The following is a 17811-nucleotide window of genomic DNA, read 5'->3' on the forward strand; positions in this document are numbered from 1 at the left end:
ATAATAATGTTTTATATATATATATATAAATATATAATAATAATAATAATAATAATAATAATAATAATAATAATAATAATAATAATAACAATTTAATGAGTGTAATGCTTACTCTGTATGTCAAAAGGATTCGTTCACAATGCTTTAAGGGTGAAATTGTAATTAGTACATTAAAAATGTAATTCAGTAAATTAATTGTTTAAAGACGTAAGCTGTTAAAAAACTATGGGATTCTAACATGCATACATTAATGTATTATTTCTTTTAACTCCTATGCACCCGTAAGCGGACTGATACGCGCTCGAGTGGCTGGGCCAGGACTCCGCAAGCAGTCTGATACGCCAGGGGTGCAAGGTCGCATATTGGAGAAGTTTGTGATATCCGTTGGCTTTTTCCGTAAACATTTCTGATTGAAATCTGTTCTTGGTGTCTCCAAATGTCACCAGAGTGCTCTGGTATGCTTCTTTGGCAAAGAGAATTGATTAAAATATCGATCGAGAAATCTGTCTTCTGTTGTTGGCAAGATGGCTAAGGAAGTTGCTTGCTCTCGTGGTATGCTCAGTAATAGAGAAATTCAAAGCATACTTAATGTTTTAGGCTCTGATTTCAGCAGTGATAGTGAGAAAGAAGTTATTAGTGATCCTGTGCATGAATGAACACGAAATGTATCACAAGAGATCTTTCGCGTAGTAATATCGTACAACATGGAATGCCGAATGAACTTTCTCCTGCCCCTCAAGGTCCAATTACAACTGCCGGATTTGAACCTACGATCTTGGTACCTGGATGTGAACACTTTACCAGTGATCCTCAGACTCAATCTTAATAATAATAATACCGGTAATCATAATAATAATACACTGAGTGAGACATACTGCTGTAAGTTCATATTTGGGAGATAGGTTCGAATCTCATCATTCGCTGCCTCATGATTAGTTTCCCATTAGTTCCTTAATTCCAAATCAGGCAAATGTTAGGCACATGTATTGATTTCCTATTATTTCATTATTTCAAATTCAGGCAAATGTTAGTCTCGTGTCGTATAATTAAGGTCATGCCACATACAAAAGAACTTCCGAGGTAAGGTAAGTTAATGAAAAAATTTTTTCAAAGGGATTTTTGTGTGTGTTATATTTCTGTATTGTTCTGTTTTTTGTGTCATGAGCAATAGCATGGAATTTCTCAATAATATAAAACAGGTCCTGTGATAATATGCGCAGTCGATCACCCACTATACTGTTTTAACTGAAAGCTTGCAACAACAAGGTTAAATACTAAAATGTTCGCGGATTCCTAGCAATGTCAGAGCAAAGGGCGGGTAGGTGCATATGGGTTAAATGCACTCGAAGTACAATCCGTGAGCTGTGCTGTATTATAGCGCTGGAGTACAACTTTAAATTGTGCATTGCTGGTTCATTTGGCAACCACGGCGAGTGTGATGAGACAATGACATTAGTTCTGTTTAGTCTGTTCAAAACGTGGTCCGGAGAATAGTGTCAGCTTATGACACATACTTAGAGGCATGATCTTTTTTCATTAATTTTTGAACGATTTCACGAGAAGGATACTAATTTTTGCATCATTTCACGAAATAGATATTGCTGTATCGCTTTAATTTCGCTTGAATAAAATTCTAAAATTAATCATTCAAGGTTTAATTACTATCACTGATTGTTGATTATGGAGGTTTAATTGATACGACTGTACATACCTGGTACATACTTTTGAAGCCATTTCCGAACTGCAGGGTCGTCTACCTTCTCCAGCGGGATGTTGGCTTTGAGTAGCATCGCTGTTGTTTCGTGAATAAATTCTGTTTTTTTACTCTTAGCTTTCTTTTTCATGTATAATGAGAGTTCTATTCTTGCCGGCCATTTCACTGTTGGAGTGCTAAGTTTACGTTCTGAATGTTCCGTATTTTTAAAATGTTTTGATACGGTATCTTCTTTCTCCCACTCGATATGAACATTATAAAATTTACACATTAAAATATTGCTTTCCGAAACGTATAAACCATCAATCACAAACTGTTTAGCTCTGCTGTGCACCGTAACACTTGTCGAGCGAGCGACCCATCTTCACTACTGTCTGTGATCACTTTCTTAATTTTACCTGACCACGAAGCCGAAATACACCAGTCAACTGTGCTGCTTGTAGACGTCATTAGGTATTCCAGAATTGCACAATGCCGTGAGGAGACAGGTTGGGGTGGGATTACCAGCCACCACAAGAACAACATTCCAAACATTTCGTTTGGCAAAAAACCTGGAGCCAACCCGTTTTCTTTGATGCTATGTCTTAAAGAGATTTTCCAGAACATTAATGATAACATATTTCTTTCCTGTTGATAAATCATTTTTCACTCTTCCTTTTCTTTTCAAACATAATCTTGGAACAAAATGTCAAGTTCGTTATTCACTACAGATTTCGCTGTAAAATCGTGCTTATTGCAAAATAATTGAATTTCGCTTTAAAATGGCTTTATCGCTTTAATTCGCTTTAATCTGCGAACATAATATCCATATTTTCTTAACCAGAAACATATGATTCGTAAAGATATAGCAAAATCGCCTCAAAATATTTTTGTCGCGCTTATCGTTAATGCGAAAAAATCATGCCTCTACACATACTATATGGCAACCTTCGTCGTGTTTTCACAATTCGTTCATGGTGTAATTTTTTTTTTTTTTTGCAATTGAGCGTATAATAAATGAAACACAAATGAAGAAGAATCTTTCATTTCAAGAAAAAATTTCACAAATTTAACATACCTGTGAGAGGAGGGGGAAGAAGATCTTGTAATGCAGGAGCCGGTGGTGCAGGTACTGTATTTGCATTGGAGGTACGCCGTTTCTTCTTGGCAGGAGGAGGGGGGTCTGGTACACCACCGACTGGAGGCTTGAACTCAGGTCCCAGGGCTCCCAGAGGCATGCTTAAATGAAAAAAGGAAAATACTTCATTCACAGACACAGTACAATATTTTTTACTACAAACAACATGACACCATGGAGGAAATGTATAGGATTTTTTTCAGGAATGTTGTTTTGGAATTCACTCCTTACCTGAAAATTATGCATTCATTTTTAAGGGAGAAACTATAAGTAGGCTTATCAGAGCTGGCTCAGACCACCAGATTCCGACACCTTGAAATGTCTGAACTTGGAAATTGATAACTAAGAACTTTCTTGAAAATGTCCTACATTATCCATGGTGGAGAACATCTGATTTAACTCTGCCTACCTGCAGCTGTCTATAATATCTGGACATTATTCCTTGGCTGAATGGTCAGCATAATCGCTTTCTGATCAGATGTCCCGGTTTACATTCAGAGCCGTGTCGGGGATTTTAATCTTAAACGGTTAATTCACTTATCTTGGCGAAGAGGTATCTAGTGCTGTTCTTAAAATCCCTGCAACTCATACATCACACACCACACTATCCTCCACCATAACAATGCGCAATTTCCCATACACCGCAGATGCTGCCTACCCTCATCAGAGGGTTTGCCTTACAAGGGCTGCACCAGGGTAGTAATAGCCATACAAAATTATTATTCATTTTATTATATGAATTTTAATCAACCGTTACATGAATTTGGTGCACTTTCCATGAGCATTCTCCAAGTGCAAATACCCAACAATCTGTGCTAGAGTACTGACTGCATTAACAATCTAGACTACATCCCCTGCCCTTAACATAGCATGGTGGCATTCATGCTTTTGCTGCCCAAATTTCTTGGCAGTCTGTTGCTATCAGGGCAGCCTCATGGAAAAATTTCTCTATCATGGACTGCAGCTGGGGTCGCACCCATTTGTTTGGGTCCCTTCCTCGGGGTCGTTTGCCATTAACTTTTTCCTCCACCACAAGCTTCCCCAGGGTGGCTGTTCTTCTGGTAATATGCCCAAAGTACTGAAGGTAAGGCTGGCTGATCTGCTCAAGAAGCCTAGTCTGGATACCTAATTCTTCTAGCATGGATGTATACGTATGGTGTTCAGTCCAAGAAATGTGGAGAATATGTTGGTAAACCCACATCTCACAGCTATCTATTTTCCTCTTATCTGCCTGTTTGTTTGTCCAGGTCTCAGTTACATACATGGCAATGGAGAATGTAAGGGAGTCAGCTTTAATTTTGTATTCTTTATTATTACCATTTGCTTTACGTCGCACCGACAAAGACTTGTCTTGTGGCAACGAGGGAATAGGGAAAGGCTAGGAGTGGGAAGGAAGCAGCCATGGCCTTAAAGTACAGCCCCAGCATGTGCCTGGTGTGAAAATGGGGAAACACCAGAAAATAATTTTCAGGCCTGCTGACAGTAGAGTTCAAACCCACAATCTCCCGAATGTAAGCCCACAGCTGCGTGGCCCTAACCGCATGGCCAAATCACTCGGTTATATTCTTTGTAACTGTCTGGTCCTACCATATCCTGCCGGCTTTGTGGTGGCTGCTCTGGTCATGGCTGTTCCTCTGTTGATTTCGTCAGAATATCCTCCCATATTGGAAATCATCAAAACCAAGGGAACTAATTTCTGGGTAACCTTGAAACTAGCTATGTTCCTCACACTGTCAACCACCATTACCTTCGTCTGCCTTCGTCAATTTCCTGGCCACATTTCCTGCTATTTAACATCTGCAGGTTCTGTGCACTAGCAGCCAGCTTCGGTGAGATATCAGCATACTTCAGATTGCTGATCTACTTACCCCCCAACAGAAATACCACCTTTCCAGTCCTCTAGCACTTCTCTCATCATGTGCTCAGCGAAGATACCGAACAGGAAGCTTGAGAGAATGCAGTTTTGCCTTGTACCACTACCCTCCTTGCAGTTTCAGGACAATGCTCATCTTGATTTGGACAGCCGCAGTGTTGCTCTGGTTAAGATTCCAATAAAGTCGGAGGAAGAAGACGCACAGTAGACAAAAGTGAATAACATGAAGAAAGATAGAAAGAAGGAAAGGAAAGTAGAACAAGTCATCTGTTCATCCTACATAACTACCTCCAAATCTAGACTAACACCAGCAAGTCTTGACATTGTAAAAAAAATACACACTCTCTCTCTCTTCCTTCACCTTTCAGATCTTACTTCATCCGCGCTGTAAGACAAAACTTTTGTTTTTTAGTGTTCTCTATATATCTCCATTTTACCATTAAATTCTGCAATATGAAATATTAGAAGAGTTTCTTTTTAGGATAGGCTTTCAAATTAATCCTAACATCTGTCTGTTACTTCTCCAGGACCAACAATGAGCCCGTTTCACTTAATTAAAAAAAAATGTTCAGAATCTTTATTACACTACAAAAAAAAATGCCCCAGCTGCCTGAACTAGCAAAGTATTTCCATAGTTTCTGTCTGGCATTAATTTTTTTGCTATTTGCTTTAAGTCGCTCTGACACAGATAGGTCTTATGGCGAAGATGGGACAGGAAAGGCCCAGGAATGGGAAGGAAGTGACAGTGGCCTTAATTAAGGTACACCCCAGCATTTGCCTGTTGTGAAAATGGGAGACTACGGAAAACCATCTTCAGGGCTGCCGACAGTGGGATTCAAATCCATTACTTCCCGGATGCGAGTTCACAGCTCCACGCCCCTAACCGCACGACCAACTCGCCCGGTCTGGCATTAATTTGCTTCTATTTGTTTCCTACCCATAATGTTCTCTGACTATAGTATTTCTCATTTGAAGCCCAACTAGAGTATGGTTCCAGCGTATCCTCACCAGGATTACTTGATTCAAGAACTGGAAAAATATCCACAGAAAAGCAGCTCGACTTGTACTAGGTGATTTCCGACAAAAGAGTAGCGTTACAAAAATGTTGCAAAGTTTGGGCTGGGAAGTCTTGGGAGAAAGAAGAAGAGCTGCTCGACTAAGTGGTATGTATGATACAAATTTGTAATTTATATTGAACAGGTGGACAATAATAAGTGGTATGTTCTAAGCTATAATACCAATATAAATGGTCCGTTATTGGACATTATAAATTTTCCAGCTAACTCATTCCTGGTTGCCAGCGTTTCGCCCCCGTGTGCTAGGCTGGGCTCATCAGTTGGTACCTAGCACACCTACCAAGACGCTGGCTAGTGCATACCGTGGAGGCCACTGCGTAGGCTAATTGTAGCCACCAGCAGTGCCAATGCACTATGAGACACTTGGTCTCATTACTAGCCAGCGTCTTGGTAGGTGTGCTAGGTACCAACTGATGAGCCCAGCCTAGCACACGGGGGCGAAACGCTGGCAACCAGGAATGAGTTAGCTGGAAAATTTATAATGTCCAATAACGGACCATTCATATTGGTATTATAAATTTACTCATTTGGAACAAATATTTCAGATTCCCTATGGAAATCAACATCTATATCATCTGATGGCCAAGCAGGCATCAATTTTTGGTAATGAGACCAAGTGTCTCATAGTGCAATGGCACTACTGGTGGCTACAATTAGCCTACGCAGTGGACTCCACGGTATGCACTAGCCAGCGTCTTGGTAGGTGTGCTAGGTACCAACTGATGAGCCCAGCCAAGCACACGGGGGCGAAACGCTGGCAACCAGGAATGAGTTAGCTGGAAAATTTATAATGTCCAATAACGGACCATTTATATTGGTATTATAAATTTACTCATTCGGAACAAATATTTCAGATTCCCTATGGAAATCAACATCTATATCATGTTCTAAGCTGTCGGTGGAGAAATGGCGTTGAATGACATCAGTAGTTGAATAAGTTTGAGTGGTGTCTTTAAAAGTAGGAAAGATCACAATATGAAGATAAAGTTGGAATTCAAGGCAACAAATTGGGGCAAATATTCGTTTATAAGAACGGGAGTTAGGAACTGGAATAACTTACCATGGGAGATGTTCAATAAATTTCCAATTTCTTTGAAATCATTTAAGAAAAGGCTAGGAAAACAACAGGTAGGGAATCTGCCACCCGGGGCAACTTCCCTAAATGCAGATCAGTAGCGATTGATTGTTTCTCCAACTACATCATTGTAACACGATAAACACATTTGGCTGTCATCATTAGAGATCTGATTTCTATGCAAATGCACATTTTATTTGCCGATTTGTAGTCCTCCAAAACTGACAATGAAGTGTGTTTGAAGGTGAACCTGAATGAATATATAGGCTATATGCATATGTCTATATATTTCAGATTAGTGTTTACATAACAAATTTCACATTTATTGTGCACATTTCTGACTTTTATTATGCATATTTTAACATGTTTTACAAGCTGTGTCTTCAAGAAAATGTAAAGTAATCAATGCCATGAGCTCATTTAATTATTTTTCTTACACAACCAAAGTATTTCCAGTGCTTAACACTACGGCTTACAATACTATAGGTTGACCTTACTACTAGCTTAACATTACAATGACAATAAAGTTAAAAACACAATTACCCTACAAGAACAACAACAAGCAAATCCCTGAAAAGAAAATATTTGGCGCGATGTTCCCCGTTAAGTTTCTTACTAACACTGTTACTCCTGTCTGGTGATGTGCAAATTAACCCTGGGCCGACAACGAATAATGAGTTCTCTGTGTACTGTCAAAATATCAGGTCCATAAAAAATAAGATTACGGACTGTGAACTTCATGTTCAAGAATTAGCTGCTTTTGACGTTATCGCCTTAAGTTAAACTTGGTTGACGGATTTTGTGTTAGACTCTGAAATCCCACTCTCTAAAGAGTTTTCCTTATTCAGGGCCGATCGTAGAACTGGATCCCGGGGAAGAGGTGTTTTAATCGCTGTCAAATCTAAATGGCATGAGACCCTACACTCCGACCTGATGAATGACTGTGAAGCTGTTTGGGTTGAAGTTACATTTCATAACATAAAATATCTATTTGCATGTATCTATAGACCACCTCGTTCCTATCTCAACTATTCTGAAGCTTTTCTTTCCTCTGTGCTTAAAGCCGTTCATTCCAAAGATAACACTGTCATACTAGGAGACTTTAATCTGTCTGTCTCCTGTATTTCTCCTTCATTAGGTGAGCCATCTAATAGCCTGGACAAATGGTATGTGGACCACTATATTACTGGACTGAACTTCAAACAGCATGTCTTGGAAAACACCTGCGGAAATAGTCTTCTTGACCACCGGCTTTCCTATAACGCACACTCATATGTGGGACGAAATATTTTTAACTCCAACCACAAGTCCGTTGAAGCAACTTTCACTCTCACCCCTCCCCGTGCTTCGAGATGTCATCGACCTGTCCTTCTGAGCCTGTGTGGCGTAAAGTTGACTGGCAGACTGTGAATCGTACCCTGTCCCTTTTACCATGGCATTTGTTGCAAGTCGGTGAAGTTCAAGATGCGGTAGAATTATTTTATGATTGGACGCTTGCTGTGATCCGTGACCTCATTCCTACTCGTTCGATGTCCAGGAAATTCCCCCCATGGAAGAAGAGTGATACTAAAAGTGCTGAACTAAAAAAATCGGTAGCCTGGAGACAATGGAAGAACGCGCCCTCCGAGAGAAATTATAAAATACTCTCTGACCTTCACAAACACCACAAGTATTTATTAAGGCAGGATTACTCAGAATATATTAACGGAGCCTGCCTTGAAGTAAGACACAACAGTAAAAGGTTCTGGTCACTTATAAATAACAGAAGAGACAACAAACAAATACCAGAAGTGGTAACCTGGGACCATTCTGTAGCCAGTGGAGCAGACAGACCTGAATTATTCAATGAATATTTTACCTCTAATTTTGTTAAACCTGTGCAGTATGCTGAGTTCCCTAAAATCAAACCTGTTACTTCCCATAGCCTCAGTAACATTTCTACCACTGAATCTGAAGTGTACTCCCTACTTTCGTCTTTGTCAAAAAATAAACCCACTGGTCCGGATGGTCTCAGTCCTATCTTCCTTAGCAATACAGCAGTAAGTCTTTCATACCCTATTAGTGTGATATTCAATCGGTGCTTCTCAGTCGGCTACTTTCTGAGCTCCTGGAAACTTGCTTATATAACACCTGTTCTTAAAGGTGGACAGAGGTCGGATTTCGCAAATTATCGCCCGGTCTCTATATTACCTGCTTTATCAATCATTTGTGAAAGGATCATCCAACAGTATTTGCTTGCGTTTACAATTCCATATATATCCCCTCAGCAGCATGGTTTCCTTCCTGGAAGCTCCTGCATAACTAACTTGGCTATCCTCCTCCATCAAGCCATGTCTGCCATCCACGCGGGCTCTCAACTTGATGTATGCTATATCAACATCGCGAAGGCCTTCGATACCGTGGATCACATGCTTCTTGCACACAAACTTTCTGAGCGAAAGACTACAGCGTGTGGTCCTTGATGGATGCAGGTCTTCTCCCACCACCACCCTCTCTGGTGTCCTGCAGGGTAGTGTCCTACAGTAGGTCCACTTCTTTTTGCCCTGTTTATTGATGACCTTATCAATACTGTTTCCCACCATTCATGTGAAATCCTCTTTGCAGATGCTTGTAAAATCTTCAAGCAGATCGATTCTCCTACAGATACAATCCAATTGCAAAATGCTCTTGATTCACTGTCAGGCTGGTGTACTACATGGTATCTTAAACCTCATCCCTCCAAGTGTTCCACCATTTCGTTCACGCTTTGTAAATCCCCTGTTCTACAAGAATATCACCTACTGAACCAACCGATTGCTCTTGTTGACAATCAAAAAGACTTAGGAGTGCATTTTGACAGTAAATTGTTGTTTGTCTCGCACATAAACAGGGTTACCTCACGTGTTATGTCACTCCTCGGTTTACTCTACAGGTTTTCTGACATCACAGATGTAAATGCCCTCCAAGCATTCTACGTTTCCTGTATCTTACCTATTGTTGAATACGCCTCTCCAGTCTGGTCCATTTCTGCTTCTTCAAACCTCTGCCACCTTGACCGTGTACAATCTTTTTTCTGTGCTATCGTCAGAGCCAGGGTCCCTGCGTGTCGGAACCTAAGCACCATCCAAGTGCTTGAGAAACTGAACCTCAGGACTCTTTCTGCCCGGTGGAAAGTTTTTTTTTTTTTTTTTTGTTGCTATTTGCTTTACGTCGCACCGACACAGATAGGTCTTATGGCGACGATGGGATAGGAAAGACCTACGAGTTGGAAGGAAGCGGCTGTGGCCTTAATTAAGGTACAGCCCCAGCATTTGCCTGGTGTGAAAATGGGAAACCACAGAAAACCATCTTCAGGGCTGCCGACAGTGGGGCTCGAACCCACGATCTCCCGGATGCAAGCTCACAGCCGCGCGCCGGTGGAAAGTAGCCGACCTAAAGCTGCTATACAAAGCAGCTAATGGTCTATTTAGGTCTCCAGATTTAGCTTCATTATTCCCCCTCAACGTCCCATCCCGTACTAGCAGAATGAAGACCCTATTCCATATTCCTTACTCCCGGCTTTCTCTCACCCAAAGGTCCCTTTCTATACGTATTCCACCAATGTTTAATACATTATCTATCAACACGAACCTAGACATCTTCATAATGTTTCCTTCCTTCTGTCGTGATATTTCTAATATAACTTAATTTTCCTTCTTGTTCTTTCCAGTTCTGCTCCTGTATTTACTGTAAATGTATTTTTCTTTGTTAATAACGTTGTTTATGTAAATATGTATTATATATGATTGTACAGTTTTTATTGTGTATATTTGTGTTCTCTGTAAATATTTATATATCTTCCATTTTAGATTCATAACTATTGTACATAGCTCGGATCTTTGTAATTCGGCGTTATGCTTTTGCTAATCCTGAATGAATGAATGAATGAATAAATAAATACATAAATAAAAATAAATACATACAAACATTATCATTATAGACTGTTATGCCTTTCAGCGTTCAGTCTGCAAGCCTGTGTGAATCTACTATACGTCGCCACAATCCTCGATTTGCAACTAGTGTTGTGGCCTCATTTAGTTCTATACCTTTTATCTTTAAATCGTTAGAAACTGAGTCTAACCACCGTCGTCTTGGTCTACCTCTACTTCTCTTACCCTCCATAGCAGAGTCCATTATTCTCCTAGGCAAACTAACCTCCTCCATTCACCTCACATGACCCCACCACCGAAGCCGGTTTAAGCATACAGCTTCATCCATCGAGTTCATTCCTAAATTAGTCTTTATCTCCTCATTTCGAGTACCATCCTGCCATTGTTCCCACCTGTTTGTACCAGCAATCATTCTTGCTACTTTCATGTCTGTTACTTCTAACTTATGAATAAGATATCCAGAGGCCACCCAACTTTAGCTCCCGTAAAGCAAAGTTGGTCTGAAAACAGACCGATGTAAAGATAGTTTTGTCTGGGAGCTGACTTCCTTCTTACAGAATATTGTTGATTGCAACTGCAAACTCACTGCATTAGCTTTTCACTATATTACCATCCTGGGAGAACACAACCTAAATACTTGAAATTATCGACCTGTTCTAGCTTTGTATCACCAATCTGACATTCAATTCTGTCGAATTTCTTACATGACATCAATTTAGTCTTCAAAAGGCTTATTTTCATACCATACTCATTGCACCTATTTTCAAGTTCCAAGATATTAGAGTGCAGGCTTTCAGCACAATCTGCCATTAAGACCAGGTTGTCAGCATAGGCTAGACTGCTTACTACATTTACACCTAACTGAATCCCTCCCTGCTATTTTATACCTTCCAGCAGATGATCCATGTAAAATACGAACAGCAGAGGTGAAAGATTACAGCCTTGTCTAACTCCCGTAAGTACCCTGAACCAAGAACTCATTCTACCATCAATTCTTACTGAAGCCCAATTGTCAACATAAATGCCTTTGATTGATTTTAATAATCTACCTTTAATTCCATAGTCCCTCACTATGGCGACCATCTTTTCCCTCGGTACCCTGTCATATGCTTTCTCTAGATCTACGAAACACAACTGCCTATTCCTCTCGCAGCATTTTTCAATTTCCTGGCGCATACTGAATATTGATCCTGACAGCCCCTCTGTGGTCTGAAACCACACTGGTTTTCATCCGACTTCCTCTCAACCACTGATCGCACCCTCCCTTCCAAGATGCCAGTGAATACTTTGCCTGGTATACCAATCAATGAGATACCTCGATAGTTGTTGCAATCCTTCCTGTTCCCTTGCTTATAGATAGGTGCAATTACTGCTTTTGTCCAATCTTAAGGTACCTTACCAATATTCCATGCTAATCTTACTACTCTATGAAGGCATTTCATCCCTGCCTTCCCACTATACTTCACCATCTCAGGTCTAATTTCATCTATTCCTGCTGCTTTATGACAATGGAGTTTATTTACCTTCCTTTCCACTTCCTCAATCATAATTTCACCATCATCATTTTCCTTCTCCCCATGAGCTTGGCTGTTCGCAACACCACCAGGAAGATCTCCTTTTACGTTGAGAAGATGTTCAAAATATTCCCTAGGATCTATTATGGGTTCACCTGAATTACTCAAAACACAGTTCATTTCCTTTTTCCCCTCCCTTCCTAAGATTTTTTATTCCCTGCTGATTGACCTAGCCTTTCCAGGTTATTAACAAAATCTTCCCATGACTTCTTTTTGGATTCAACAACTATTTGTTTCGCTCTGTTTCGTTCATCTACGTAAAAATCCCAGTCTGCCGCGGCCCTTGTTTGGAGCCATTTCTGATAAGCCTTCTTTTTATGTTTACAAGCTGCTCTCACTTCATCATTTCACCAAGATGTTCACCTTTCCCCATCTTTACACACAGTTGTTCCTAGGCATTCCCTTGCTGTTTCTACTACAGCATCCCTGTATGCCACCCATTCTCTTTCTATATCCTGAACCTGCTTACTGTCCACTGTTCGTAACTTCTCACTGATCATACCCATGTACTTCTAATTTCATTGTCCTGGAGATTTTCTACCCTTATTTGTTAGCAGACAGATTTCACTTTCTCTACCCTAGGCCTAGAGATACTTAGTTCACTACAGATCAGGTATTGGTCTGTATCATCGAAAAATCCCTGGAAAACTTGTACATTCCTAACAGATTTTCTGAATTCGAGGTCAGTTAAGATATAGTCTATTATGGATCTGGTACCCTTAGCCTCCCATGTGTAGCGGTGTATAGCCTTATGCTTGTAGAATATATTCGTAACTGCTAATCCCATACTAGCACAGAAGTCCAGCAAACACTTCCCATTCCCATTAGCTTCCATATCTTCCCCACATTTACCCATCACCCTTTCGTATCCTTCAGTTCTATTCCCAACTCTTGCATTGAAATTGCCCATTAGCACTATTCTTTCCTTGCTGTTGACCCTGATCACGATGTCACTCAATGCTTCATAAAACTTGTCAACTTCGTCCTCATCTGCAACCTCACATGGTGAATAGACAGACAATTCTCGTCGTAATTCCTCCAAATGCCAAATCTACCCACATCATTCGCTCACTTACGTGCCTAACAGAAACTATGTTGCGTGCAATTACATTCTGGATAAACAACCCTACCCCATACTCTGCCCTTCCCTTTCTAACACCCGTCAAGTACACTTTATAGTCTCCTATCTCTTCCTCATTATCTCCCCTTACCCAAATATCACTTACTCCTAGTACATCCAGATGCATCCTCTTTGCTGACTCAGTCAGTTCTACTTTCTTTCTTCCATAAGCCCCATTAATATTGATAGCTCCCCATCGAATTCCCTTTTGTTCACCAAGTTGTTTCCAAGGAGTCCCTCGCCTGTCAAATGGGAGTGGGACTCCGTTACTCCCATAGGTCCGAGGCTTGCTTAAAATGTTCTGACCTCGGTAAATTCATGAAGCTGGATCCTACCCTACTTACACATAGTCCAAGTGAGGATCTCTCCTCTAACGGGTTATGGACCACCATTGAATTGTATAGTCCTAGCCGCCTGAGCACAAGAAGGGCCATGACTCAGAATATGTCCGAGATGCCCACTCCCATTCCAACATTTCATAGCAACTGGTATCCCACTCTCAGGACCACTTCGTAGGCCACTTAGCCAGTGCCCATGGTTCACGAACTAGGACGTGACTACAGTAACCTACACCATGAACCATGAAGAATAATGCAAAATATAATTAATTTTAGCTCCCTAAAGAGATATGTATTTATATATAAATCCGTTCCCTGGTTATAATATACAATGAAATACTGAAGATACAACTTTAAGAATATATATTTTAAAAACATAAACACGCTTTCAGTTATATACAGCTAGTACGTGTGGCTAGTACCTGGCAGATGTTTCATTGCCTAACACCTTATGCTATTGTGCATGGTTGGGAATGCTTCACCTATGTAATTACATCATGGTCTGACTCATCCTCAATTCTCCTACTACCGGTACCTCCCCTTCCCATGACTTGCTGTTTCCTTCCATTGGTGTGTTGTTGAGGTTGGGTGTGTCTGAGCAGTGAAAAGTCCGTGTGAGTGTGATCGATCGTGAAATGAGCAAAAAGCTAACTGATTTTTCCTCACTTTCGGGTGGCAGTAAAAGAATTAACCACAGCATTAGTTGTAACAATACCAGTGAGATGCCAAAATGGTTAACGACGATGACGGACAAATGAAAAGCACCGCAAGTGAAACAATGACTTCTGAAAAGGTAATGACTCTTGACTCTAATGTAGAATACCCTAAAGAAAAATATGTACCTGTTGAGTGTGACAATGTCTTTCCAGATTGCTGGACTCTCTCAAAAAACAAAAAAACAATGTTTTGAGATAAAATATGACTGGTTGTTTGTTAAAAAATGGGATGTTAGGATGCAGTGCTTGTAATGGTTGGGGTCTTTTCGGTCCAGAAAAAAAAAAAAACAGGTGTGAACATTTCAAAAGATTGGCAAGTGTTGAGATAAGTAGCCATGGTGACACTAAAGGAAAAAACTTCCTTAAGAAAAACAAAATGAACACAAAGAAAGTGCTGGTCATAGAGCAGCTGTCAAAATTGTATGTGAAGGTAAAAATGAAGTATAGGAGAATGTTGTTTTGAAGCAGTATGTTCACAAAAAACAAGCTACTGAAAATATATTTCGTACTGCATATAATGTTGTTCAAGAACACCAGTCATTTAACAATTTCTTAACAGAAATTGATTTGCAAGAACTTAACCTCTCAGCATGAGACAACTTTCACTACCTCGCTGCTTTGTGCTGCGGGAGGGGTATAGCATGAAGCATGCTGTGAGTGCAGGCTTTTAGTTAATTGGGCGTATATGACAAGCGGTTCAATGGATTTTACCAAAATGTTCAGTTTGTTATTAGTGCATAAACACACAAACAGCATCGTTCACTGGAATTATCCAAGGTCTATGAAGTGGAGGAACCTTCTGAGCTTTCAAATTGAAAAAGAGATATGGCTGAACCAAATACAGAAGTAACTAGTATGTGGATTTTTTGAGAAATAAGATCTCAATACAGGTTTCTGTACTATGCTCATTAACACACACAATGCAAAAACTACACACACTTCCTCCACAGTAACCAGTACACTTTAATTTACCTTGATCAGAATGGAAATAACATATCATGTGATTGCATGCGACGTTGAGCATAAATATCTGCCTATTCTACTATAACCTTGACGAACTTGACAGTAGAAAACAACTGAAAGTTTTCACACAGAATATACGCAGTTCTTTACAGCATTCTGAGACCCATACTTTGCCATAAATATTTCCCTTTGCCCTCTATAATTATCCATGTCTTCTCACACAAACCCACCATCAATAACATTGCAGCCAATATTTTCCCATATATCAAAAGCAACATCAGTGTCACGATCACCACTTTCCCTCTCAAATTTTATATCCTAGTCTTTGCTTAACAAATCTAAACTTTCCCTATCATCATTCGGTTAAACATTGTTAATTTTCGAATTTGCGATCAGAAGAAACCGTTTAGCTGCCATGATGTCAACACCAGAACTTGTTGGTTTTTCAGACAGGATATATGAGGCGGTCCGTTCCAAAACTCGTCTTATCCATTTTTTTAAAAAACTGAGTTAGAGGTAGCATTGCCTTCTTGGTGATGTTTGTGATAGTTCTAACACAAAATCAAGCACCAAAACGCGCCTTTTCCCATAGAAATCTGTCAGCAAACTTAGGCTATTGTTCCATAACTCACCTTATCCACGGCGCTTGTCGTTCCAAAACTCGCCATATACAATCAACCAATAGGAATGGATAATTTCAGCACGTGACTCACGCTACAATTTAGCCGCGTTTTATGCCAGTCTTTCCCCTCTTTGACTTGTTCTTGAACTGTGTTAGTCTTTCATGCAGTTTTGTGCTATGAATAGAGTGTATTAAGATGACCGAAAATATTGCTCTTGTTGTGGAAGGTATATAAAACTTGCTAATACAGAACAGTTTCACATTCAGGTCTGCCAAAAGACATTCTTGAATGTATTGCATGTCAGGAAAGATCGGGTTCAGAGGACTGCCAGAAATCCCTTCACGACAGGGAAACTTCCAACAGAAAAGAGGGGAGGAGCTAGGATCAAACCAGAGTACACTGAAAAGAAGCACTCCGTGAAACGTTTCATTGAAGGTTTGCAGTGTTGTGAAAGTCACTATTGCCGCGGAAAGTCACCGGTCAGACAGTATCTACCTGGAAATTTAAGCATCGCTAGGCTTTACAAAATGTATAACAACAAATCGCCTGAAGAACTCAGGGTGATACTTTACAGAAAAACAATATATATACAAATCTCCACCTTATCAATACAAATTTATTTTACATTAAGCAAGTAAATATAGTCAAATAGTCAAGACTAGTTTCGACCCCTAGGGGGTCATCCTCAGTTGACATGCAATAAAAATTGTATTGTTCATAAAAACATCACATATAGTGGTAAAAGTTTGGACTAATTTAGACTGATCATTAATGTTGGTATGTCTAATGCATGACTAGTGTGCATCGTTCATGAAGACACATATCACCTTACTGCTACTACCATCCAGTTTTTAGGTTATATAATATGGAACACACATATGTTTGTGTAACTCAACAGTGGCAAGTTCAACTATGTACACAATTGGCTATTGATTAGTCACATGAAAGTACAGAACACTGGCTTGAACATTTCTGATTGAGGTATCAATGCAACACCTTACTTGCATACATCCTAGAAGCTAAATTCAGTTTGTAAGGCCCATTACTTCTGATTGAAACTTAGTATGAAGTTAAAATTTGAATAAAAATATTTGCTAATGCAGACATTAAAATGTTGTTAAAATGGGCATATAGTCAAAAACAGTGGTATGTATGCCACACATGTCTAGTTAAAAATACATTACATTGATGTTGTTTATGTGCGGTACAACATGTACACTGATTTGGAATAAATGAGGTTTGTATATATAGTGTTCCAACAAAATGGATCCATAAAAATATTATATGTAAAGACAATTGGTATTATTTTTATGGATCCATTTTGTTGGAACACTATATATACAAACCTCATTTATTCCAAATCAGTGTACATGTTGTACCGCACATAAACAACATCAATGTAATGTATTTTTAACTAGACATGTGTGGCATACATACCACTGTTTTTGACTATATGCCCATTTTAACAACATTTTAATGTCTGCATTAGCAAATATTTTTATTCAAATTTTAACTTCATACTAAGTTTCAATCAGAAGTAATGGGCCTTACAAACTGAATTTAGCTTCTAGGATGTATGCAAGTAAGGTGTTGCATTGATACCTCAATCAGAAATGTTCAAGCCAGTGTTCTGTACTTTCATGTGACTAATCAATAGCCAATTGTGTACATAGTTGAACTTGCCACTGTTGAGTTACACAAACATATGTGTGTT

The 17811-nt window shown here is 39.6% G+C and overlaps 1 protein-coding gene across 1 annotated transcript in view; it reads right to left on the bottom strand.

Moving 5' to 3' along the window:
- The window catches only part of pygo (pygopus), a 214287-nt gene that overhangs the window by 147385 nt on the left and 49091 nt on the right, over window positions 1–17811 (bottom strand). Inside the window, exon 4 of the mRNA XM_067138006.2 lies at window positions 2772–2932. Within this exon, the coding sequence (XP_066994107.1) occupies window positions 2772–2932 (161 nt within the window). The remainder of the gene's footprint in view (window positions 1–2771; window positions 2933–17811) is intronic.

The sequence above is a fragment of the Anabrus simplex genome, chromosome 1 (assembly GCF_040414725.1).
Source record: "Anabrus simplex isolate iqAnaSimp1 chromosome 1, ASM4041472v1, whole genome shotgun sequence".
NCBI lineage: Eukaryota > Metazoa > Arthropoda > Insecta > Orthoptera > Tettigoniidae > Anabrus > Anabrus simplex.